General features: G+C 35.4%; 1 protein-coding gene across 1 annotated transcript; it reads left to right on the top strand.

Annotated features, from left to right (window-relative positions):
• The first annotated feature begins 242 nt into the window (after positions 1-242).
• LOC121408465 (ATP-dependent RNA helicase DDX55-like) lies at positions 243-27,469 on the top strand. Its single transcript, XM_041599944.1, has 18 exons — positions 243-446; positions 9,617-9,667; positions 10,169-10,255; positions 10,689-10,840; positions 11,894-12,043; positions 12,703-12,850; positions 13,186-13,227; positions 14,094-14,150; positions 14,424-14,581; positions 15,596-15,688; positions 20,734-20,848; positions 21,253-21,338; positions 21,786-21,874; positions 22,711-22,837; positions 24,651-24,741; positions 25,010-25,105; positions 25,827-25,895; positions 26,795-27,469. The coding sequence occupies exons 1-18, from the start codon at positions 351-353 to the stop codon at positions 26,882-26,884; spliced, it is 1,797 nt and encodes a 598-aa protein (XP_041455878.1). The 5' UTR covers positions 243-350; the 3' UTR covers positions 26,885-27,469.
• Positions 27,470-27,966: the final 497 nt, after the last annotated feature.

Raw genomic sequence — 27,966 nt, 5'->3', positions numbered from 1 at the left:
GACGATCTTATTAAATGTGGTCATCATACTCATATAAATGACATATATATGTACACACAAATACACACATATGTATCTATATGAACAAATAAGTAATTAGATACTCATCAAATATATAATTTTCTCTTTTCTTTCACCCTTCAAGAACACCCAACCGACTGACTTGGAATTGGTCGGATATCATTATTTGGATACTTGACCGGTCTTGACGGTTACCCGGCATATACCGGTCCGGTAGTCTGCACTTGACTGCGCCTGCTCTTGGCCGTGTTCGCACGTTCTAGAATTTTTAAGTTCTAAACAAATTGGGTGACTGTTTTCATTCTTGTTCCTTGTTTTATCATATTGTAATGGAGGGGAAATGGAAGGAGCTCCCTGTTTCACTCAGTTGCTGCGTGAAGACAAGTTTGAAGAAAATGAAATTTGACAGAATGACTCCTGTTCAGGTAGGTGCTGTCCCACATACTGATTTTCGTGTTAGTTGACTTGACGTGGGGGGGGGCACCCAAGCAAAAAAAGGGTTCATTACATGCCACCGTGCACGGGAAAAAATCAAGGCACGACGCATGCAACTCTCTCTTTGTGCTGATCCTTCCACTTTTGGGAGATTCCTGGAGCCAGGCCAGTTGAATCCAGATAAAAGTAACAGTAACACTCCATGACTGAGTCCATGCGATCGCACGAAAGACGAAATAAAGTATTTCTACGAAATCTTAAGTACGAGGTTAGTACATACTAACCTCGTACAATAGACCGTGTTTGACCCTGGATTTCGAAGTAGTCGGCAAACATCGCTTCATTGCTGAAGTAATATTTGCCGAAGCTCCTCGCTACGCACCGGGGCTCTTGCCGGTAAGTAGCAAGAGTTTGTTGAATATAAAAATAATAATAAAATAATAATCCGATAAAAAAAGCACATTTTGCTTACCTCGGCCTCGAAAGTGACTTCGCTTGTCTCTTCCACGGAAATACAAGGAAGCCCGTTGGTGGCGCTAATAATTTCACAACCTTGATTCAGCTCCTCGGTAATTTTATAACTGTATCTAAATTCTTTGAATGCGCAATCCTCATGATTAATTTACTAATTATGGGCACCAATTCATGAAATGCCTTCAAAAAACATAATTAATGATTATTATTGGTGATGATAACACTCATTTGCATTAATTTAAAAAGATGACTGATAAAAAAAAAATGAAAATAATATACGTGCCTGGAAAGAAACCAGCAGTACAAGCTTTGACGAACGTCAATAATACGTATACGTAATGCCTTGCGTCGATATGCGTGTAAAATAGTGTAGGTGCCTATTCTTTCCCTTGTCGTGTCTTTGATATGAATATAAATCGCGCGCCCTCTTCAGGAGAAAATTGATATCAACGCTGACTGATTTCTATCTCCGTAAAATCTTCACTAAAGATCAAGAAAATATACATATTTTTAGAAAGAAACTTCAAGGAGAAGTCACGGAAGGATCTAAATGATTCGGTAAGTGTCATAGCAGGATGTGGAATATTTATTTATACATAATATTTTATGTGGGCAAAAGCCCACTGTATTTTCGAAGTGTAGTGGTGTGTCGCGTGCGTATGACTGATAATCCTTCACTCGCGAGACGATATGAACCCATGGGTGTGTAGTCCCCTTGGTTATTTTAGCACTCTGTTCCTTAGCTTTTCTTGCTCTTGACGTCGCTGCCTGTTAAAACTGTGGCGTGACAAATAACATTAGTTTTTGGCAGAGGAGGGCGAGCGATTAGTCATCGTTATAAATTATTTGCAAAAAAGTTTTACCATCGCCAATAATAATCTTAAATTATGTTTTTGAAGCTATTTTGTTCATTGGTGCCCATATTTAATCAAGTAGTTATAAGAAGTGCACATTCAAAGAATTTAGACACACAGTTATAAAATTAACGAGAAGCTGAATCAAGGCTGTGAAATTTATTAGCGCCACCATCGGGCTTCCTTTTATTTCTGTAGAAGAGACATGCAAAGTCACTTTCCAGGCCAAGGAAAGCAAATTTGCTTGTTTTTGTATGATTTTGATTAATGAATTAAAAGAAAAAATATTGTATGGCTACTCACCAGAAAAAGCCTCGGTGAGTAGCGAGAAGGAGTTTCGGCAAATACTACTTCTGTAATGAGGTGATGTTTGCCGACTACATAGAAATCCAGGGCCAAATGCGGTTCGGTGTACGAGGTTAGTTTTAGTTTAGCATATTAACCTCATACTTGTGTGGGGGGAGTACCTCAAGTGATGTTCGTATAGGTGCCACTCCACTTCACAACTGCTACACTATGCTACACCTACCTGAACATCAAGGTACAAAAATCGCTCTGATACTCTGAGTGACAAAGGTGGAACTTTATGGGGGAAAATCTAAAACTCATGCAACAACAGTCAACACGACCTTCATTTTTAAAGAACAATAAAAACTAATATTCTTACATTTCACATTGTTTCACTTTTTTCCGCACTTCTATCAGTCTCAAAATTGGAAATTAAAGGACAAGTCCACCCCAACAAGGAGTTGATTTGAATAAAATGAAAAAAAATCAAACAAGCATAATATTTAAAATTTCATCAAAATCGGATGTGAAATAAGAAAGCTATGACATTTTAAAGTTTTGCTTAATTTAACAAAACAGTTATATGCACATCCTGGTCAGTATTTTCTCTTCATTGTAAAGTGAAACAATTATTTTTTTTTTTTCTTTTAAACTTTTTATTGATCAAACAATCGGTATGTACAACAATAATCATGATATCAATCACATTTACAATGGTATAGGATACACTCACAAACAAAACGATACAAAAACATACATCACAGTTGTACATGAAAAGTGGGTAACAAATAACATTATCTGTATATCAATGGTATAATCAAAAGATTTTTTCAACAGGGGTCCATTTTTTATAGTGCAATCCTTCAATATGCCTCTGTTTTGCAATGTTAAGTTCAATCAGTTTAATATTAGAAATAAAAGATATTAGCCCTCTTATACATGGTTGTGTGTTTTTACACTTTTCTACGTAAACATATCTTTTGAACATTAGTACCAAATGGTTTAGTAGCATTTTGTGGGGGCCTTTCCAGTCCATAATGAATCCAAATATCATTCTTTTCTTAGTAAAATCTTCAAACTTAGTATTAAAGCTCTTGCCAATCTTATAGATAAATTCCCGTCGAAGATTATAAATAACATCACAGTCATAAAACAAATGAACAGGTGTCTCTAAATTTGAGTGACAGAACGTGCAAGTTTCTGAGTCGACCACTTTTATCTTAAACAATCTATGATTAGTATACAGTATATTATGAATTAATTTGAATTGAAAAACTCTCATTTTTGCTTCTATTGTGCACTTGAACGGAAGGGTGTAGATTTGAGACCAGTCATCATCTTGAATATTAAAGGTTGTAGAAAATAATTGTTCACTAACTGGTCTGGTTATCAACCCAGATAAAAGGTTCTTGTAGATTGCTTTGGATTTCACATTACATAATGCAGAAGACACTTTTTCTTGTTGTAACTGATATTCATTATTTTTATCCCAAAACATTTGTAATATTAGGGGATGGAATTCACATTTCCATTCTTTCTTCACTGACTCGATTATTGCCATGTATTGTAGAAAATAATTATTTTTAACGCCTTTTCCATTCCAATACTCAAAATGTAAAAAATTTCCATCACTGTTAAATAATTGATAAATATTAGATAGCCCTGCTTCATGAAGGGCACTGCAGTACATTGACTTGTTATTTATCAATATGCATTTGTTATTCCATACACCTTGTCTCAGTATGCTAACCTGGCTTGTATCATTAGTAACCAAGTCCAAATAGATATCCGTCTTTAACCACGCTTTTAATAAAGCAATATAAAATGGAGGGATATCCTTAGTTTTTGGTAGTTTCTCCATTGCATAATTACTGACAAATATAAATTTTCCACCATATGACTTTACAAAATATTCACACAAGGTTATCCAACTATGATTTGATCTAAAGAAATATCGCTGGACCCATTTCACTAGCTGAGTGTTGATCATACATTGAATGTTTGGGAATTTTAGTCCCCCTTCTGCATAATCAGCAAACATAGTAGTACGTGCGATTTTATCTGGGCCATTCCACAAAAATGAAAACATGAGCTTCTCAACTTCTTTAACAAAAGCAATGGGTAATGAGATGTTGGATAATAAATAAATTACTTTGGACATTATAAAAGTTTTCAATATCTGTGTTTTGCCAATCAAGGTAAGTCCTCTGTTTTTCCATTTATTTAGTACAATTCTCATCTCTTTAACTCTGGTTTCAAAATTCCTTTTCCTTGCTTCTTCTGTATCATATGAAAAGAAGATGCCTAAAACTTTAATTCCTTTCTCTGGCCATAAGATAACACTGTCCTTTTCACCTAGATGACGATTCTTACCAATCCACATGCCTTCAGTTTTTGATTTATTGATACATAAACCAGATATTTTAGAAAATTCCTCAAACTCTAAAAATACATGTTGTAGGGAGTGACGGTCTTTACAGAAACATGTTATGTCATCTGCATAAGCAGTATATTTTATTACCTTTCCTTCCACTTCAAAACCCTTTATACTGTCATTATTTCTAACTCTATTCAAATAAACCTCTAATCCCAAAATAAATAATAAGGGCGCAAGAGGGTCCCCTTGTCTTACTCCTCTACTTACTTTGAAATAGCCTGTAGTAAATCCATTTACGAGAACAGAGCTATTGATATCATTATAAACAGTTTTTACCCATTGGATAATCGAAGGCCCAAAATTATAAGCTTCCAGACATTGAAAAATAAATGAGTGGCTTAATGAGTCAAATGCCTTGGTAAGATCTAACGCCATAATTATGCCTTGAAAGTCTTCATTTTCTGCATAAAACATTAAGTCTGATATTAATCGAATTCCTTCACCAATGTTTCTACCTTTTATAAATGCTGTCTGTTGACAGTTAATCAGGTTTCCTATTACTTTAGAAATTCTTTTGGCTAAGCATTTGGAAAGGATTTTTGCATCAACATTTATCAAAGTAATTGGTCTCCAGTTACTCAATAAGGATCTTTCTTTATTGGGCTTTGGGATCAATTTTATCACCCCTTGTCTTTGTGAAACTGACATAGACTGGTCTTTGTAAGCTGCATTGAAAGAGTCTATCATATATTTTGAGACCAGGGGCCAGAATGTTTCATAAAACTCCACTGTTAGGCCATCATTTCCCGGTGTTTTATTTTTAGCCATTTTAACCAGTTCTTCTTTTGCTTCATTACATGAGATTAAACCTTCACATGAAACCTTTTCTGATTCTGTTATTTTCTCCAGATTACTATGACAAATATAATTGTTAGAGATCTCTTCATCTACTATATCTCTGTTTTTAAAAAAATCAGTGAAATATTCCTTGATAAATCTTTGAATGTCTGGTTGTTTTCTGAAAGTCCCTTCATTCGTATCTAATACATCAATAGATGTATTTTCAGCCTGGCTTTTCTCCAATGAAAGAAAATATTTGTTGCTTTTTTCCCCCTTTTCATACCAATTGCATCTCGATCTCAAAATTGCCCCTTCTGCAAAATAATCATACAATTTATGTAATTCCTCTTCAATGTATTTCTTTCTATCTACAACTTCTTCATCTAAGCCATTTCCTTCCATTTCAATACTTTCACATATATTTTTCAATTCCTCCTCTAGTTCTTGTCTTTGTTTTTCCTTTTCACCTTTTTTCTTCTTTGAGTATGGGATGGTAAATTTTCTAATTCTGTATTTCAGCCAATCCCACAACATTTTCTTATGTTTTTGTTCACATTCATCAACCCAAGATGGGAGGCTGTCACTGAGAGCTGTAACAAATTCCTCATTCCTTAGTAAGCTGTTGTTAAATTTCCAATATGAGGGTCCCATTTTTTGTTTTTCAATATGGAGTTGCAAGGTTACATAATCATGATCAGATAAGACACATGGGTACATATCATTTTCTACGACAACAGACCGCAGAGCGTCTGTGACCAACCAGAAGTCCAGTCTTGACTGAATATATGGATTAAGTCTCCTCCATGTAAACCTCTTTGTTGTTTGGTTTCTTGTTCTCCAAATATCAATAAGACAAAAGCATTCTTTCAGTTTTTCTATTGTTGTACATGAACGTTTCCACACTGTTCTCATACTACCACCTTCTCTATCCATATCCAAGTCCTGTATAAAGTTAAAGTCTCCTCCTATTATGCATTTGTGTCCTTCATCATTAAATTCTTGTAATTTCAAATAAAGATCAGTAAAATATTCCACATGTTCCTTTTCATTATTGGGTGCATATACATTAACAATGATATATATTTCCTTTCGTACTTCAACTTTGATGCATAAAAAGCGACCTACTTTATCTTTAATCGAGTCGAGAAGTTTAATATCAGGTGTTCTCCTCAAAATCATACAAACTCCTCTGCTCATTGATGTACCATGACTAAATAATATGTCTGATCTAATTTGATTCCTCCACCATATCTCATCCTTTTCTGTGGAATGTGTTTCTTGTAGCAAAATTATGTCCTTTTTTAATTTCGATAAGAAATTGAAGTATCGTTTTCTAGTCTTGAAATCCCCTAATCCATTTACATTATGCGTCATTAATTTTAAATCCATTGTTTGAAAAAATCAGACGATGGTCCCACTAAAAAACACAAACAATTACAATATAACGGCAAACAAAAAAACAGAATGATTGCGGCTTTCCCAACCACTTGCTTCATGCTTGGAGTGACGCTTTGCGTGGTGAACAAAATGATCTTATAAGCCTTGTTTATACTCTTCTTCCTTCTGTGTTTGTTTGTCCCGATAAAACAGCCTAGCCGGATACTTGAAGTAGGCCTTTCCATGCTCTTTCTTCAGCTTCTGTCGGGTATGCGACATCTTCTTTCGCTGGTCTCTTATCTCCTTCGGCAGCATTTCATCAATGAATATGGGGTTCCCCTTCCCCTCGTAGACGAATGGCTTGTCTTTTAGTAGTTTTCGAGCACTTGCAAGTACAGAGCTTCTTGTGGTATACCTATTGAATGCCACCATAATCGGGCGGGGTGCCCCTCTTTCAGATCGCTGACCTGAACGGTGTGCCCTCTCTATGCATAAATCCTGCCCTCGTAGATCCAAATGAGACTCTCCAAAGGCCTGAATCAGCTTCTCACAATTGCCTTTCTCACAGCCTTCAGGAAAGCCAAAGAATACAGCAGTGCATCTCATTTCTCTGGCTGCAAGATCAACAAATTGACCCTTCATTCTTGCATTCTCTTTCTCAAGCTCTCTAACTCTGTCCTTCATTTCCTTCAGCTCAAAATCAGTGTGTTGTTCCTTTTCTTTCAGTTTGTCAATGTCTTTTCTATTTTCATTAATTTTCTGAAGGGCCAGATCTAAGTTCACATTCATTTTGTCAACTTTATTATTGGTACAATCTACTTTGGTGATGATCGTAAGAAGCATTTCTTTCATATCAATCGGGTTACCTGCCTCGCTGTCATGCCCGTTCGTTCGACGTTTTTTCTCAACATGTCCATCCTCCGGCGGAGCGCCGGACTCTCTCCCCGGTCCGCGCCTCAGGCTCGGCTCCTCGCGGGTGTCTAGTTCTTCAGCACGCGACCCGGCATGGTCGACAACGGGCTCTGTTTCCATATTTTGTTGTCCTTCTTTGTTTTTTACTTCTTTTATGGCTTCTGATTCGTCTTCAATCTTTTCCAGATACTTATATATATTTTGATTTTTTAAGATCCTCTTCATCTCGTTAAAATTCCTCGGTCTTTTTCACCAGTTGCAAATTACGTTATGTGCTTCACAGCGCCATCTTCCGTCCCGAAACATAAGTGAAACAATGATTAATTCCTCCCTGAACATGTGTTATTAGCATTGTTTGATACTATATGGCTCAGTCAAGTTGGTTCTAATAGTCAAATCTGTAAAAAATGAAATATTGTATAATTCAAACAATAAAAAACAAAAGAAATAGTGGTAGACATCGTCGACCTTCTCATTTGCATGACACAGTTGTGCATATCACTTTGGTGAAAAATAAGCGAAGCTTTAAATTCCATAACTAATTTTTATGGAAGCTTAAAAGTGCCACCGAGATGTTGAGATAATTATCTCGGGAAGTCGACATCTTGATAGCAAAGGATAAGATGACGAGATCCCAGATCTCATCATGTCAACATCTTTAAGAAGAGATGATGAGATGACAAGATCCTGGATCTCATCATGTCAACATCTTTTAGAAGAGATGATGAGATGACAAGATCCCAGATCTCATCATGTCGACATCTTTTAGAAGAGATGTTGAGATGACAAGATCCCGGATCTCATCATGTTGACATCTTTTAGAAGAGATGATGAGATGACAAGATCCTGGATCTCATCATGTTGACATCTTTTGGAAGAGATGATGAGATGACAAGATCCCGGATCTCATCATGTTGACATCTTGTAGAAGAGATGATGAGATGACAAGATCCTGGATCTCATCATGTCAACATCTTGTAGAAGAGATGATGAGATGACAAGATCCTGGATCTCATCATGTCAACATCTTTAGAAGAGATGTTGAGATGACAAGATCATCTCATCATCTCATCATCTCTTGTACAAGATGTCAACATGATGAGATCCAGGATCTTGTCATCTCATCATCTTTTCTACAAGATGTCAACATGATGAGATCCGGGATCTTGTCATCTCATCATCTCTTCTAAACGATGTCAACATGATGAGATCCGGGATCTTGTCATCTCAACATCTCTTCTAAAAGATGTTGACATGATGAGATCCGGGATCTTGTCATCTCATCATCTCTTCTAAAAGATGTTGACATGATGAGATCCAGGATCTTGTCATCTCATCATCTCTTCTAAAAGATGTCGACATGATGAGATCCAGGATCTCGTCATCTCAACATCTCTTCTAAAAGATGTCGACATGATGAGATCCAGGATCTTGTCGTCTCATCATCTCTTCTAAAAGATGTCGACATGATGAGATCCAGGATCTCGTCATCTTATCTTTTGCTATCAAGATGTCGACTTCCCGAGATAATTATCTCAACATCTCGGTGGCACTTTTAAGCTTCCATAAATTTTACATCCGATTTTGATGAAATTTTTACCATTATGCTAGTTTGATTTTTCTCTATTCATTCAAATCAACATTTTTATGGGATGGACTTGACCTTTAAGCATGCTCTTTTATTGTGGTACAGAGAACATGCACATACATGCAGTTCATTAGACCCAATTTTTCACTATACAATAGATCATAGTTCCCAAGATCCCATGTTTTACAGCTTGTAGTCAATACCTTAGACCCCTGTTTCAAGTTTTCGTGAGGCACATCCCAGTTAAAATAATGCTTGTGGGGAGAGTTGGATTCAAAGCCTTTGTCATTTCCTGGAGCAGTTTGTTCCAAACTAAAGAACAATCAAGAGTCACTTTCCTTTTGAGGTGGGATATTATTAGAAACAGCTTGTCCTATAGCCCTTTGTGAGTTAAGTGAATACAGATGTGATTGTATGATATAAATGAAATTGTTCATCTTTTTTTATCAGGCAGCAACAATTCCACTTTTTCTGAAGAACAAGGATGTGGCTGCAGAAGCAGTAAGTACCTTGCTCACACTTTCATCTCAGGTTAGGGTATGTTTGTGGTTCGAATGAGTGTTGACACTCTAACCTCAAATTATTTATGAGTAGATACTTGGGGGCATTCCATAACATCTAAACATTAAGAACCAGTGGCCTGTTTTTCAACACTGCCATAAGTCTGACTTGTTTACTAAAGTGAGCTATTATCTGCTACCATTCCATAAAGCCCTATCTGCAAAGATCAAGGACAACTTGACCGAAGTTAGTTATGACACCCGACCCTGTCATATCTTTTTTGTCATATTCCGCAAGTGCACCATATAGGTAGACTATGACAGGCAAGGGCTTCAAAATTTTGAAAATTTAATATTATGCAATTAATTAAAAAAATGAATTTACATTTCAAACAATATTGAATTGACAAGAAATCTGTCATGTCCAGGCTTCCATACTCAGACACGCATTCTTCAGTTTGTTCAGGTAATTTGTTCATTATCTTTTGTATGCAACTAACAGGTGACAGGCAGCGGAAAGACACTAGCCTTTGTGATACCAATCATAGAAATACTACAAAGGAGAGAACAGCCGTGGAAGAAGAAAGAGGTACGGATTCATCAAACTTGTACATCTTACAGAAGAAGACATTGAGACAAGAATACATTAAGACATTGAGACAGTAATATACTTACATGTATTTGTTAGTTTATGTAAGTTATTGAAACTGAAACTGATATTAACAAAGGCCTAACACAAATCTTATTAAGGAAGCAGAATGGGGGCATTTTTCAATAAATAATTCTCAAAGTAATAAGTAGTTGAACACACACAGAAAGAGGAGAAAGATATTGAGTATGTCTTTTGGTTGAGAAAGAGGAGGTTTCATTTTTGACACAGGATCCGTCAAGGCTGCGATCGTAACATCTTTTGACAACAATCTTAATGATCCAACACCTTAATCAATGTTATGATGATCTTTGATTTACCATTGATTAAGAATTACAACTCAAACTTGGAAAACAATTTTTTTCCTCCAAAGGTTGGTGCCATTATCATCACACCAACACGAGAATTGGCGACACAGATCAATGAGGTGTTGGAACATTTCACTAGTCTCCTTCCCAGTCTAAAACAACTTCTTCTGATAGGGGGCAGCAGTCCTCTTGCCGACCTGGAGAAACTACAAGAAGGGTCAGTAAAATATTGCGATTGTATTTTGCTTGATTATGTTGTCTTTTATATCATCCTCAGCCACGGATTACAGTAACTATATCTTACAGGAAAAGATGGAATTTGCATGCATATGATACAGAATGCTGATAACTTGACAATGTTTAGCCCATCACTCACCTTTCCCTTTTTATTTTTTGTCTGTCTTTATGAAATTAAATGATCTTTCGATCTCTCGCGCCAAACGATATAGAGGCACACTACACTATCAATGATGGTGTGATAATACTTTTGATAGAAAAACAAATGGATAACTTTCTTTATACCCCAGTCACATTTCCCCTACGGTGACCGTATGGTGAGTCGAAAACGGCCATATTTTACTTTTTTGTACCAGCCACATACAGGTGGTTTGAATAAAAATTAATAAAACGGCTGGTTTGGACTTGCCGTACAGCTGCCGTAGGGGAAATGTGACTGCAGTATTAGACATGTAGATACAAATTGAACCTTGAAAGCTTCAGAACACATTAAACATGAAAAGATCAAAGTTCAAATTCTCAAGAAAAAGGCCCCAATTTATGGGAGATCGAGATTGTACAAATCCTGTTTCAAGCTGGAGAACAAGGTTTAAAAAGGCCACATCTAATCCTTAGCGGAAAATCAAGATAGAAAACTGCATAAACAGTCCAGGATTTTTCTGAAGGGCTTTTCATTTTTCTCCTCCCTGTCTCCTTTTTTCTTGCAATTTTATGGAGTGTACCCACACCTACCTATCCCCCCTGGATTCATGCCTGATGATCAGATGACCTGAATGGAATTCATATTAATAATATGCAACATTGTACAGGATATAGTACATTATTATTCAAGTTTTCCAAGTGTTGAGTACTATTACCATGGCTTTAGCACTGTAATGTTACCTTGATCTGATGCTCGAGCATTCAAGGAATTCCTTCCTAAGAACCACGTTCCCATTTAGTAAACCAGGGTGGAAAGTTGCAAATGTAGAGAAGTGCCATGCCAAAATGATGCTAGTGCTGCAATGTATTATTTGTCACTCTCTTTCTCCAGAGCCAACATTCTGATCGCCACACCAGGTCGTCTTGAAGATCTGTTTGAGAGAACCACTACAGGGATCAGTCTACCAGCAATGGTCAAGTCTCTGGAGGTCCTGGTGTTGGATGAGGCTGACCGATTACTGGACATGGGATTCACAAAGAGGTATTTACAGATGGGGGGGAGTGCATGGTGAATTTGAATTGACCCGATTTTCAAAAATAATTTCCTGTGAAAAGCAGAAGTAAAGTACTTGCCTTTGAAGCAGAGATTTACTACATTACACTGCTCATGTTGGGATCACACAGTAGCTCATCCTCCTGAGCAGTAGGTCTGATACTTTAAGTTCCAACACTTCAATGCTTCAATGATTATGATGTAAATTACAAATTAAAGTCAGATGAAATGAAAAGACACAGGCCCGTATTCTGAAGTCGGGTTTAACTTAGACAGTGGTCTAACTCTGTGCTAAAATTATGGGAAGCCAAACGTGTCAAAATTTGTATTACGTTGTATATTTCTTATATTTACTGTGCTTTTTCCTGATTCGTTGATGGTGAAGACAATCATATATTTATACTTCCTAGACAATTATGAATGATTTAAGAGCAAAATGAGCTGAAATGTGATATCTCTACTGTTAGTGATTTATGTAACAATTGGCTATCCATACTTAATCCACAACTTTAAATCTGAGTTTAAGTTAAACCCGATTACAGAATACGAGCCACAGTGTCCAAGTGAATAATGCCTTAAGTAATTTATTGTGTATTGCATAATTGTATTGTCATTCAGTTATGTTTGTCTTATTTATATTTTGACAGCATCAACACAATCTTGGGTTACCTCCCCAAACAGAGACGGACTGGTTTGTTTTCAGCCACTCAGACAGATGAAGTCGAAGCACTTATTAGGGCGGGACTTAGGAATCCAGTCAGGATTGTTGTCAAAGAAAAAAACACTTCATCTACTGTAAGTTTCCATCTGACAGCACTATTAATCTAACCTCTTTTGTATTAAATGCAAGAATATTATGATTATATTTATGAAACAAGACCATTTCAGTTATCCAATATTGCTCTTTTACTGATTACCTTTTATTTTTGTGCTCAATGTATTGTGTGGTATTTGTCCATGGTTGCAAAAAGTTCAGCATTAGTGTTGATGGGTTTAACCATTTTGGTATTAAAGCCCACATGCATGCATGTTCATTTATCAAAGGGCATATATAACAAAACAAACAGAAATGTATTTGTTTATACCATCTTGTATGTTTATATTAGTATTTACTTTTGTTTATTGTACAGGATGTGAGACGAACACCTGTAACTCTAACAAACTACTATGTGGTGAGTAATTTGCAATTTTATATGAATTTCTGTTTATGCTCAGATGAATTAATAGAATCATACTGTTGTGCATCATCAGACAAAGTTTGGAGATGGTGTTTAGAAATCAGTGTAGGGTTGGGCAGGTAGTTATTAACCATGTTGCCATAGAAATGGCTTATGGTGGTGTTACCATGATTAATGTTCTCATGTAAAGGCGACTGCACACCTTACGGTTTGTCTGTGACTCAATTTTAGAATAAAAAGTACAATTTGATGCTAATATTGAGACTTGGAGTATCTTATTGTGTAATGTTTGAATGTTCGTACGAAAACCTATGTTCAAATCTGTGACTGTGCTATCATCCTTAGAACAAAAGCAAATTCAGTATCCAGTTGTAATGACGTCATAGCAGTCGTGCGATTGGCTATGATATGAAGGTAATTTGGCCTTTACTCCAAAATAAAGGCTTACAATTTTACAAAATGGTTATATTATTATTCTTTCAATTAATTTCAACCTCAAGTTAAATGATATGTTTCATTCACATTTTCAGAAAATGAGCAAAATGCGATTTGTTTCCTAATCAGATCGCAAACAGTCATGAGGTGTGCGGTGGCCTGTAGGCCATCATAATGATAGAGTGTTAGTATTAGCACCCTTTAGTGACAAAAAGGAAAATGGTTTGCCAATATTTTGTTTTTTGCTTTATTCAAGAGTATGACTTTACATCCTAACAATAGCTTAATTTTGTATACTGCAACATTTCAATGTATTTGCTACTCGTTGATTGGATATTTTCTGTGTGTTTGTTTTACATGTTTGTGTTGCTAATTCAATAGGTTTTTTTTTTCTCCTGTCATTGACTCTTTTTTCTCTCTTTTAGGTTAGCCCAAGTGACGAGAAGTTCAGGTTGTTGGTTGCTTTTCTTCGAAAGTACAGAGTGAGTCAAAGTTTACAGACATAGCTTATTAGATTGGGCAGTACTGATCTGCACCACAGCCTCATATGTCAAAAAGTTTGATTGTGCCCTTCCTTTTTTTAAAGTGCCTTTTAAAGTGATAATATACCTTTTGTCAACAAAATTTTCATCAGATTTTTATTGAAGACCCTGTAGATTTATGATAACTACATTGTAAATCAGTCTGATCTTATTATCCTTTGTTTTTAATAAAGATTGATTAAATAGATAAAAATTTGTGGTCATTAATTCCAGGACCAGAAACACATGGTTTTCTTCAGTACATGTGCTTGTGTGGAGTACTTCACTGCAGCTCTTCAAGCTCTCGTACGGAATACCACCATCCTCTCGCTACATGGAAAGATGAAACAAAAGAGAAATAGTATCTTTAGTCAATTTAGGGAACTTACTAGGTAAGTAAACTCTAACATGTCATGGACTTTCGCTATTTAAGCCTCTTTCTTGATTTAGTACATCCTCTAAAAATCTCTGTTACTGTTCTAGTGCATTACATACATATATCTATGCGTATGTCCTGAAACTGATGTGTTGTGAATTATATTAAATTGAAATGTGTTTAAGTGGATGTATTTAACTATTTCATTGGAATGTTTATTTTTGATTGGATGCTTGATAAAAAAAATATCTACTTAATTTTGTGTTTTCAAAGTAAAACCATTTTTCAATTATGGAAAAGGATGAAAATTTTAGGATTTGATCTTTGTATGAAGTATTAGGATACGCAATCACTTAATGTATTACCGAGTGTTAAAAGGTTCATTTTTAAAAAAAATCTGGACATTACCAAGGGAGGGCGTAAGATATCCATATATTCAAAAGTCAAATTTTTACAAAGATTCAGCTGGCAAAAAAAAGTAATCAACAGCCACTTCACTTCTTTAAGATTAGAATGTTATAATGATGCACGAGGAAACGTATATATATATCCCATTATTGATCCTTGACGAAAGCTTAAGATCAACTTTTTTTTTCTCTCTCTGACCCAGATAAATCTGTAGTATATGTCATGGTGTTGAATAAAAAAAAACAATTTGCAAGTCCATCTTATCTACAAACATGAGTTCATTAAGTGATACTTCTTTGAATAAGTTTGGTGAAGATACTTTGTACTATGATACCTGTAAATGTTCCTAATTTGGTGAGGAGAATATTTATTTATTTCATTCAAAATGAGATAAACCACTTTCTATATTCATATCCATTAAACTAGACACTCATTTCAAGATTCTTGTCAAACATATATATTTTTTATAAAAATTAAGAATTTATGGTATTTTATCTACAAATATTACATTGAGTTAGCATTTTTTCAATTAAATAATAATTGTAGTCTGTATGCATTCTTGCATGTGAACGTGTATTCATATTTCTTGATCTTATCAGTATTTATTTATTAAACTCTACAGTGGCATTCTGGTATGTACTGATGTGATGGCTAGAGGGGTTGATATCCCAGAAGTCCATTGGGTTCTACAGTATGACCCGCCAACCAGTGCAAGGTAGGATACTTTCAATCCTATTTTACTAATCTACTATTATACTGTCGGTTAAAGCTTGTTCCCAATATTCACTAGTCTGAATTCCCTAGCAATATGCTTACTTAAAAATTAGCATCCAAATCAAACAGGTTTGCTTACATAATGTATTGAATGGGTACCTGGAAGAATTAATTTCTTAAATGTACCAAGCGCCCTTATAGCAGCTGGAGATATAGCCAGGTTTGTATGCCATTGAATTAGCAACTAGATTATTATGAACAAATTTTTATTACAGCCACCATTCCATTGAAACTTTCTGTGCTTAAAAAGAGGAAAATTAAAATGAAATTTCTGTTATCTTCTCAAAAGAATATTTCCAAAATTTTCAAAATCTATTGTGTTGAAACATCACCTTGTGTCAATCCTATAATGACCTGCATTGTCAATATAGAAAAAAAATGAATATCAGAATTAGAGCAACTGCAAACCTAAAGGTTAGCATATTGAAATGGAGAATAGATTAATTATGAAATTGGTATAGAAAAAAGGTGGGCAAGGCGTTAGCAAATTTATGATTAACACAGTCATTGGATTCAGTCATTCATTCCTGCACACAATATATGCACATCTTCCATTCCTGTGAAGCTATTGTAAACTTGTTTGTGTGTGGCAAACTTGGATAAAGCAATTAATTTTGAAATATACAAGGCACAGCTGTTGCACAGGATGTAGATGTAATTTACCATCAGTGAATTTTGATTGCATGAAATTAACAAGAAATCGACAAACAGATCCTCATACTTCATGCCACCTGTCAATCAAAGAATGAAATTTACTTTTAAAGAATGATGAAATTGACAAGCAAGCAATTAAAGAGGGCAGTGAAATGTACTCTGAATTGGTAAACAAGGAGGAATTTGGGTTAAGTCATTTCCCATACACTATAATCTGAATAATATCAGGCATAGGGCTTAACCAGCTGAAATTCTTTCTCAATCATTGATGATGATGATTGTGGATGTTAGTAGTACAATTTTATTAATTTTGGCTTTACATTTGTTTTATGTAAGCGTGAGGAGAATAATTTATTTGTATGTAAGTATGCTTCTGGAAGCTTTGCAGTTCATGAACTGAAGAATGATAAAAAGGTGACATAAAATAATTGATAAGCCATAGTTTAGTAAGACGTTAGTTTTCATTCTGCTCTGCACCCAAAGGTCTCTTAGATGTGATTTGTTATATAGTGACATTTTTTTTTAACACCGCCTAGGGCAAGTGCAAAATTTGTGCCTCTTCTAACATTAAATGCCAGAGACTCTTGCTGAAATTGCAGCATAGTTGTCAGGACTGCCAATAAAAGTGTGGCTCTTTCACTTTGAATGCTTACAGCTTCCTTGATTGCCATCATATTCGAATAATTTAAGTATGTTCATTTCCATTTTCTTTAACCTTCTCTACTCTTTTTTTTCCTGTTTACTTTTGTTTTGTACCCCATGCAAGTGGTGCGGTTGGCTTGGTTACACTTCGTATTTCCGAAGCTTCGTAATTCCGAAGGTTCTTTATTCCGAAGGTTCGTAATTCCGAAACACGTAAATTGCCTATACCTCGATGTTCGTTAATCCGAAAACGAAAAAGGGTTCGTTAATCCGAACATTTGTGGCGTAATTCCGACGATTCGTTATTCCGAAGGTTCGATAATCCGAAAACGAAATAAGGTTCGTTGTTCCGAAGGTTCGTTAATCCGAAAACGAAATAAGGTTCGTTGTTCCGAAGGTTTGTTAATCCGAAAACGAAAAAAGGTTCGTTATTCCGAAGGTTCGTTGATCCGAAAACGAAATAAGGTTCGTTTTTCCGAAGGTTCGTTAATCCGAAAACGAAATAAGGTTCGTTAATCCGAAAACAAAATAAGGTTCGTTAATCCGAAAACGAAATAAGGTTCGTTAATCCGAAAACAAAATAAGGTTCGTTAATCCGAAAACAAAATAAGGTTCGTTAATCCGAAAAATGAAAACCGGAAAAGCAGAGGCAGAGGCGGGGGACACTGTTGCCGTTCAATTATCATATGAGGATGGGAAGGCAAGGGCGGCCGAACGAATTTTCGTTGGGGTAAAGCCAAAAAATGAAACTCATACGTCAAAATTGGGACTGTGGTGATATTTTCACCTTAAGATTATCATCTGCTTGAAGTCAATGTCTGTTTGATAGTGATTAAGTAGAGAATAACTTTTTTGAAGTGACTTCTTATTATGGCAAAATGTATATTTAGGTTTTATTTTTCGGGAGAGAGTATAATGAGCGAGCGGCTTGGTAAAACAAATTCAAAGGTGAAGTTGTATAACGTTTTTTGTGGTCAGTTATTCTTAAAATGGCATTATTGCGAGGTGTTGCGAGCGTGAATCACAAGCTAAACTTTAGGTTATTTCAATAAAAAATGAAAATTAGTTTTTAAAAATCCGAGCAGATTTCTGCTGTCATTAAAAATAAGTGTGCATCTTACTAAGAATTAACACGAGCGCAAAACGCGAGCTTTAACATACTGACCAGAAAAGGAACCTGTTAAAGAAAGCATTTAGTGACCTCTTTAGGATGCATATTTCACCAATCGAATGAGAGTGCGAAGCGCAAGCTGAAATTTATCAATATTCCAGCCTGAAAACTTAACTTAACTTGTATACTTTAAAAAGAGTATTTTATTTCGAAAAAACATGAAAAACGGCATATTTATTTTTGAAAAAGGAACTTTCCCATTTTGGAAAATATTAATTCCCCTGTTTTTTATTCCATTTTTGATGCCCCCTGCCTCCCTCCCGGCGGATCCAACTTTCGTCAAATAGAGGGGGGGGAATTTTTTTTTAGCCATATTTTCCTTGATCGGCAGTTTAAAGTTGATTTTTGTTTGTTTCTTTGAAAGGGTAGTCCTAACAGTCAATAATTAGCTTTATCCTTATAAAATAAAGTAAATATGTAATAACATGATAAACCCTTTTTAAATAATGCGAGCGCGAGCTATATTTTTGTTAATATGATGGGCAATATGTTTGTGATCTTCAAAGCGAGATGCCTATGTAACTAAATTTAGATAATAACTGCTAGCAAGAAGCGCGAACAGAATTTTTAAATATATAAGCTCTGATCTGATCTAAAGGGGACATTTTAAGAACTTTTTGCAGTTAGCCATGAAGACGATCGTGTTTTAGCCAATGGCGGCGGAACGTATTTTTTTTTTTGGGGGGGGGCAAAGTAAAAAAAAAAGGGGGGCCAATAGGGGCAATTTGGTGCAAACGGATATTTTCACCATTAGATTATCATCTGTGTAAAGAGGTTGTGTGTTTTTGTAGTAACTAAATTGAGCACAATTTTTTAAGTGATCACTAAACATGCTAAAGTTATATATTTACGTTTCATTTCTGCGAGCGTAGAGAGCAAGCGGTTTGGGGGAAAAGTCAAATCTGAAGATGTAAAATTCACCTTTTTGGTCAATACTGTGAAAAGGGCATCCTTGTGAGATGTTGCGAGCGAATCACGTGCTCAAACTTTTGGAAATTTCATGTGGGCCTAGAATGATGATATTGATAAAGATATCATTTACCCAGGGAAGCCACTTCAGTTCTGAAAACTATTCTCCCAGCTATTATTATTTTTTTTACAAGAATGCTATAGAATGTCCAGTTTTCAGGTTGGAAAATCAGAAAAATTTGGCTCACGTTTCTCGCTCGCATCAAGTATTGTTTATTGAGGAACTCATTCTATTCCTGGTTACAAAAAAGAAGTATGAAATGTCCAGTTTTCAGGTTGGAATATCACAAATTTTAAGCTTGCGGTTCGCGCTCTCATTATTTAGTTCGTGAGATATATATTCTATTCATGAGTCACTAAATGCAGTCCTTAAAAGATTACTTTCTGAAGCCTGTTGCATAAAACTTTTTACCTGAGAAAACTCCGGTAAAAACTGAAAACTAAGGTTAGTCTGATTTCCGCCAATTACTTTAGCACAGGGCAAAAACTCCTGTAAAAACAACCTGAGTTTTCTCAGGTAAAAAGTTTCATGCAACGGGCCCCAGGTCAGTATATAAACAAATTACAACTCGCCCTCGCATTAATTCTTTAGAAAGATACACATCTTTCTCACGATTACAAAAAATGCTCCGAATGCTCACTTCACGTCTTGTTACATGAAATGTCTACTAGTTTCAGCTTGCGATTCGCGCTTTCAACATCTCACAAGGATCATTATTAGTATTATTTTTATTACCAGCAGAAGCTGTTATTAAAAATGACATCCCCTCCAATATACAAATCCTATTATCTAGAGGTTGCTCGCACGCTTCCAACACACTTGATCCCCTGGATCTTTAATTAAACCATTTGCTTATATAGGCAGCAATTGCTCAGATAAAATCGAAATTAGCCTATGCTTGATCAGGGTGCAATTCTTAATGAAATACATGCTTTGGCCCCAACACACATCATCGATCGTTATTACTATCATTGCATAATATCGTGTAATCTTGTAATGACAACATCGTTTTTGTTACCAAAATGAATTATTTTCATTTTCGGAAATACGAACCTTATTTAATTTTCGGATTAACGAACCTTATTTCGTTTTCGGATTAACGAACCTTATTTCGTTTTCGGATTAACGAACCTTATTTCGTTTTCGGATTAACGAACCTTCGGAATTACGAACCTTATTTCGTTTTCGGATTAACGAACCTTCGGAATTACGAACCTTATTTTGTTTTCGGATTAACGAACCTTCGGAATTACGAACCTTATTTCGTTTTCGGATTGACGAACCTTCGGAATTACGAACCTTCGGAATTACGAACCTTCGGAAATACGAACCTTCGGAATAACCGAACCTTCGGAATTACGAAGCTTCGGAATTACGAATGTATGCGGTTGGCTTTTCCTCCCCCCCCCCATGGCACTACATTTTTTACATCCATTCTTTGGAAAGTTAGTGGTCACATTTGTACTTTGTATTTTTGTAGTTATCATATGTGTTTTTTTTTTATGATCCAACCCATGCATACTTCAAATCCTTTTCCCTTGTTCTGCAGTGCCTTTGTACATAGATGTGGAAGAACAGCTCGTATTGGTAACACAGGCAATGCCCTGGTGTTCTTAAGACCTTCGGAGGATTGCTACATTGAGTTCCTTAAAATAAATCAAAAGGTTAGCAGCACCATTTTCTCTTTCACTTATCTGTAAAATGGCTGCATTCCTTAGAATAGAGCTTACATATTTAAAACATCGATCTGAATTATGTTACTTTGTAGTGACCATTTACATGATGTGAGTTAAATTATAAGCTCTCATTGGCAAGAATGTTTAAATCGTGACAGTTATATTAACTGTCAAGTATCTTAGATCAAATTAAAAAAACATACTTAGATAATGCACTCAACCCATGGGCTATATTTTGGCAGTAACAATATCAAACCAGTTTTATGAAATCTACTTACAAATTTGTTGTTTCTTTTACTCAGTATTGACTTTTGTTTCAATATTATATGAAATTCTGACTGAATAAGTAACTGAACAAATTCACCGTTATTTTTTTCTTTTTATTTCATCAGGTTCACTTAGAGCCTTATGAGAAGATAGATGAACTTGAAGTAGTGGATGTTCTTCCTAAGTTGAGAAAACTAGCAACTAAAGACAGGTGAGAAAGACCAATATTTATGTATCCAGAGTTCTTAATTAGGTTTAATTCCCATGAACGAGATCACCCATTAATAATAATAATATTTTGCTTTTTCATAGTGCTTTTCACCTCGGAATGACGTATTTCAGGGAATGTTATTATGCCAGTCATTGTATTCTGGCTTGGCCTTTCCCTGGGGAGTATTCCTCTCACAAACAGCAATTTTCCAATCTCATCCTTCCAATTTTTCCCATTAAATGCATTCTCCATCCTTGACCCAACTCTAATAATAGCAAATGTAACTTTGTCCTATTTTTTCCAGGAATTCTTTATTATTTTTTTTTTCAAATATACATTCTTGTAATAATTTCCTCCTTAACTTGCCTTTTTGTCTTATTTGACTTAACCAGCCAGCTTTAATTTCATTTTATTTAATATTTCTTCATCATGCTTGCTATATTCCAGAGCTTTATTTGAGAAAGGAACAAGAGCTTTTGTCTCCTTCATCCAATCATACGCAAAGCATGAGTGCAGTCTTATCTTCAGAGTCAAAGGTATGTATTTATTCAAGTTTTCTTGCAAACTAGGTAATATTTTGAAAAATAAGAAGCATCTAGGCCTATACAGAATCAGATAAGCAATGGAGTAGTGAAGGATGAAAATATTCTGAATGTGTTTATTTAAATTCATGGAAGGGAGTATAATGGCACACATTTTCTTAAACTCTTTGATAAAAGGATAAAATTCTTTCATATTATAGACAGTGATTTACATATAGCTTGTGAAACTTTGGATCTTTTAATCATACATTACAGTACATGTTATGGATTTGACAAATCAAAGTATAATTAAATTACTGTATGTGGTTAGGCATTATGATTTGGTTAGGCATTATGATTAAGAATGTCTGAACCCCGTATATTAGACCTTTGCTGAAATAATGTATCTTTTTTATATGCCTGTCCTAGAAACGTATTATAGTATCACGCTCGGTGTCTGTCCGTCCGTTAAATTTTCCTTGTTAACATGACAACTTTAGTTTAACTTAACCTAGGCTCATATAATTTGGTTGTATGATACTAGCATAGATCCAGAGAATTCTATTGGTTTAAGGTCAGAGGGTCAAAGGTGAAGTCGCCACCTTCCACTTTTCTTTCTTGGCCAATAACTCCATTTTCCGCGTTACAGGCCGGTGTATTATGTGCTCACCTTAGCGACACTCTTGTTCTAGTTCTATTGACAATTTTTTATACTTGTATAAATGATCATGAATCGGACGATTCACTTAGTGAAGTAAGAATAGGGAAAATAACAAGTTTATAATTTTATACCATTGTTCAGCTATAAAGATACTGAATTTGATCACATGCATTCAACTTTACATTACCAGAGCTTGACATTGCAGCGCTTGCCAGAGGCTTTGCTCTCCTACGACTTCCTCGAATGCCAGAGCTGAAAGGGAAGAACTTCCCAGACTTTGAACCAACAGAAGTAGACTACAATTCAATACCTTACAAGTGAGTGGGTCTATTTTATTGCTAGGAGTATTGTAATTGAATTGTTTTAATATGTGATATGTTGTGACTTACATTGGTTCATATGTTGTTAGAAGACTTGATTGAAGTGGTGTTTTTATAAAGGAGGCTCAAACAGCCATCTCGTATATTGTACATTTAATTACACTTACCCCATGTGCAAACTTAAAGAAAATTTATATGATTATTTCATCAGATATAGTTTAAGCAATTACTTTTTAACAAATCTAGGAGAATGTTTAAACCAGAAAAGAGTTTAAGCTGCCTTTGTGAATAAGGGCAATTCTCTCTATATGTTTGAAGGGAGATGTAAACAAATTGGATTAATCTTGATAAATGCATTGATCATTGTCACTATTGGGACATATCTCTTAACAGTTAGGCCCGAGTTCACAAAGGTGGTTTTTACAGCCATTGGTTGAACCCATGGTTTATGCAAATTTCCTGTATAAATTACGCTTATTTACCGCATATGTCAAAAATTGTCTGATGCTGATGCGCGTTTTTGTCACAGTGCGCCGAATTGACGCCTGTTGCCATGGTTAAATACGCTATTTTATTCACGAGTCCACTGTTTTAAGAGTGGACTCATTAATTCAAAACAGTAGACTCATGAATAAAATCTGCATAAACCATGGATTAATCCGATGGTTGTAAAAAATTTTGGACTTGTTTGTCTTGTATCCAGTCTTGCGGAGCATTGCAAGAAAATATTTGTAATCAATTGCAAATTTTACATCTAAATTTGACAGTGATGGATCAGTTCAAACTAAATTTTTTTTGCAAGAAGCAGACAATCAATCAGTTGTAAATTTGCAATAGATCAAAAGACTTGATATTGATTTTGTGACCTGGGTCCTGTAACACAAAGGTCAGCGATTAATCATACTCTTTGATTTTTACGATTGATTGTACATTGTAGTCAATAGAATCAATCATAGAAAAATGTTCTACGATCATTGCTAAGCTTTGTGTTGCAGGCCCCTGAAATTGACTAGCAATCCATTGCAAGTTTCTTGCAACACCCTTACAAAGGAAGTGGTCTCACGCTCTCTGATCTTTGCCTCTGGATGGAAATGTCTTGCTGTGAAGAAAGAACTCTTTTTTTAAGTTTATTATACTGCTTTAAGTTTATCTGTCAGTGAAATGTGCATTGAGACACTTCTCTAGACAGTGATTGTTTGTCTTGTTTTTTTGTCTTTGTCTTGGCTGGACACAAGTATCTCTGTTTGGGATAGGGGGCTGTCTTGGTCTCTGTCATCAACCCAACTAATCATTGTACAACGCCTACTTAGCTTGTTGTACGCGATCAAATGGGAGGCTGAATGTCACACATTCGTACTGTTGCACACAAGACGTACCATCCAAAATGTACCGTCCAAAATGTACCATTGCACGGCTTTAGGAGGTGACGTCACAATGCGATTTCATTGAATAAGGTGACAATGCGCGTACAGCCCGCTGGCTAAATGCGCAATGCTGTCCAAGATCATGTGCGCTTGTGGGCCCGGCTTGTGGGATTTTGCTTTTCGCTTTCAATATTTTTGCTCCCTTTTCATAGATTACTGGAGGGAAAAACTCTTTTTTTTTTTATATTTTCGCTAGATTCCGAGGCGTTGTACAACACAAATAGCGAATATTCTTATTCGTGCAATGGTGCGAGATTTCGCATTCGGTGACAGAAAGAACGCTCTATTCAGCTCTATAGAGCATCTTTCTTTCACCTTATGGGAAATCTTGCACCATCGCACTCATGCCTATTCGCTATTTGTATATTGTATGTTGCTCTTTGCAGGGATAAGAATAGGGAGAAGCAGAGGAAACAAAAACAAAAGCTGATTGAAGAAGGAGTTATCTCACCCCACTCAGGGAAAAGGCAAAGAAGGGTAAGTAGTGCTTCTCTTTCTTTAATGCTTGGTAATCTACCGTACCCTGAGTTGTGTAAATAATATGCATTTCCCTCAATGGATTTTATAATTTTGTTTTTTAATATACTTAAATGTGGTAAAGCAGATACCTATTCTGTTTTGATGTTTGTTGTTGTTTTTTTTTTTTTTTTTTTGGGGGGGGGGGGTGAAAATTAATTTCATTTTGTCATGCCAATGAGCTGTGTATGTAGAAATGATAATGCCTGTGTTTATTTTTTGCTCAAAGGGTAAAAGTGTAGCATGGTCAAAGAACAAAGAGCAGAAAGAAAAGAAAAGAGAGAGGAAGCAGAAAAAAGAAGCTGCCAAAAAGAGAAAACAACAGGTAAGTGAACAAACACTATTGGCCAAAATTAATCAGCTATCTTCCATACAAAAACACTTAATATTGACAAGGGCAAGGCCATTCCTTGCCCTTGTCAAACATTGATTGAATGAAAGGAGACAAATCCAGCCAGCATAACACCAAAGTTAAGTTATGAAAACCAAAGAAAATATTGAAATCTTATCTTTTTTCATTAAATTTCATAAAACAGTTATTCGTACATCATGGTACGTATGCAGATTCGTGGACTGATGATGTCACCCACTCACTATTTTTTTGTATTTCATTTTTATGAAATATGAAATATTTTAATTTTCTCCTCATTGTCATTTGAGATAAAAATTGATTCCTCCCTGAACATACTGAATTACCATTGTTTTAACATTTTGTACTTCAGTCAAGTTAATCATTATTGTCAAATTTGTAAAAATTGAAATATTGCATAATTCAAACATTCAAGAATTCAACATTCATTCAATAAGAATCCTAAAACCTTGATTTTCTGGGGAGGACTTGACCTTTAATGGGCTTGAACAGATTTTATATCAGTGTTCACCAGAGTGTTTGGGTGAATCAGTAAGAAAAAATGCAATTATGAAGGCTTAAATGTTGACAGAATGCAGTCAAGAATCCTTTTTTTTTAGTGTGTAATTACTGTACAGGTTCTATATAATTTTGTCTTTTTCAACATTTCATATTTATCCGTTGTTTTTTTTTTTAGTTTGATGAAAACGATCTCAATGAGTTGGCAGATGACGTTCGTCTCCTGAAGAAACTCAAGAAAGGAAAGGTACATATATATCTTCTGTTGTTCACTAATGATGATAAAAGCTACATGTATATTCTTATATCGCTTTTTCCTGAGAATAAAAAGCACAACTCTTATTATCCAAAATTGATTTTGAGCTGCCGTTTGTTCTGCAGCACTCGGTGGATTCGAGGAATTGGGATGATGGTTATGGTTGTGCTTTGTGCCTTATTAGAATTGATGTGGACATACGTTAAGGGTCCATTCCACTACCATGATTTGAAACCTTGATTTACCATTAACCTTGGTGGAGAGTGGGACAGTGATCCGTTGAAATCAGGATCATTTTATCAACAAAGTTGTAAGGAAAGTTCAGATCAGCGGGAAATTTGTAACATCTTCCATATTTCTTGCGGACATTCCTGATCAGAAAATGCCCAGTTTGAATTAGATATACGGGGAGATTGATGGTGACATGTTGCCCAATTGCAGGATGAGCTTGTGAGGTTTATTCAGATGTATTAACAGTGCCACAAAAATGTGAAGTTTACGAGACAAAGATGTCTTGCCAGCGAAATGTTATTTCTACTATTTGTCGCTTCTGGCAAGAGATTTTTTTTATATTATTTCTCTAAAATCTAGAAGTTTAGTGGCATTTAGAAACAGCAACTTTAATCTTTCTCTTGGGTCTGCAAAAAGTGGTCTTGTAATTGCATCATCACATTCAAATTAGAAATTGATACTTCTTTATTTTTAGTTTTGTGCAGCATCCATGAGCCTTTCAACTGAATTCAATCCATGTCATTTGTATATGTGTGTGTGTAGTTGTTATTTTCAGAAGTTGATGGATAGCACTGAAGATCATTTTTCTCAAGTGTAACGTTATGAGCAGGGTTTAATTCTACAATGGCGTAATATTTCTCTGTCACCGTCATTTTCAGATAAGCAAAGAGGACTTTGACACCAACTTTGGAGTAGATGGTGAGGATTCATCAGCGCGGCAAAAGGAAAGCAAGGCCGACAAAACATGACAGTCCCGTGTATCCCATTTTAAGTTGGACAATGATTAGAAATATGCAGATAATACTGTGGTATTCCTAACAGACTGGATGGAAAGACTTGAAATGTGGGACTGAATTGCTCAATTACCGAGGTTGAATTCATCATTCACTTTATACAAAACTCATCTGAGCTGTTCTGAGTTACTTCTAAATTCTTCATTCGCAGAGGATTTGTACAGGACCAACCTAGTCCCAGTTGACAATTGGTTAAAGGGGTGTTCCTGGCAGGAAACAATATTTGCCATATCCCCATCCTCCCTTTCCCAATATAGTTACATGAAATCATTATTATTTCATATTTTCATGTATGTGTGTAAATTATGTCTTCCTTGTAACAAAATAAGATTCAGTAAAGATGATCTTAAACATTAAATCATTTGTCAATCCTGTATTTACTTTTTTGGAGAGGAAAAATGAATAAATAGGATTTTATATAACAATATGCAAAACAATAAGTGGGGAAACGACATCGTCAGCTTGGTCATGGCACATTCTGAAGACTTGTTCAGAATTGTCATGTCTTTGTTATTCAAATTCCAATTTTGATCTGTTCAAATCATTTTTTTTTTACATTCTATACCCCTTTATTTCCACAAATTTTGAACTACATGTAGTTTCATCATATTCACAAGTTATTTTGATGATTCTAGGGGGTGTTTCACAAAGAATTTAGTATATCTTGGAGTCACACTTAAATTCTCATTTGCTTGAGGTGTAGGTCTCACTATATGGGTCAAATCATGCAAAGAGGATGCACACTTATGCATCTTTATCAATAAGATTGCGTGTTACATATCATGTCTGTATCGGAATTTAAGCATAACTCTAATTGACAATGAGTACAATTTGTCCTCAATTTTAATGTGAAAATCAATCTATTATTGTCAGATGAAATTAAATGTTTTATTTAATAACATGATAAAGCTGCTTTTCTAATTACCAATATAAGAATAAGTCGATTAGGAATGCCAACAAACATAACAGAAAGTTCTGCTTTTTGATTGCCATCATAGCGTTTTTTTTGTGAATGAAATTGGGCCCAGGGGGAGTGT

Source organism: Lytechinus variegatus, chromosome 2, assembly GCF_018143015.1.
Source record: "Lytechinus variegatus isolate NC3 chromosome 2, Lvar_3.0, whole genome shotgun sequence".
NCBI classification, from domain to species: Eukaryota; Metazoa; Echinodermata; class Echinoidea; order Temnopleuroida; family Toxopneustidae; genus Lytechinus; species Lytechinus variegatus.
This window is presented reverse-complemented; position numbering and strand designations above follow the sequence as displayed.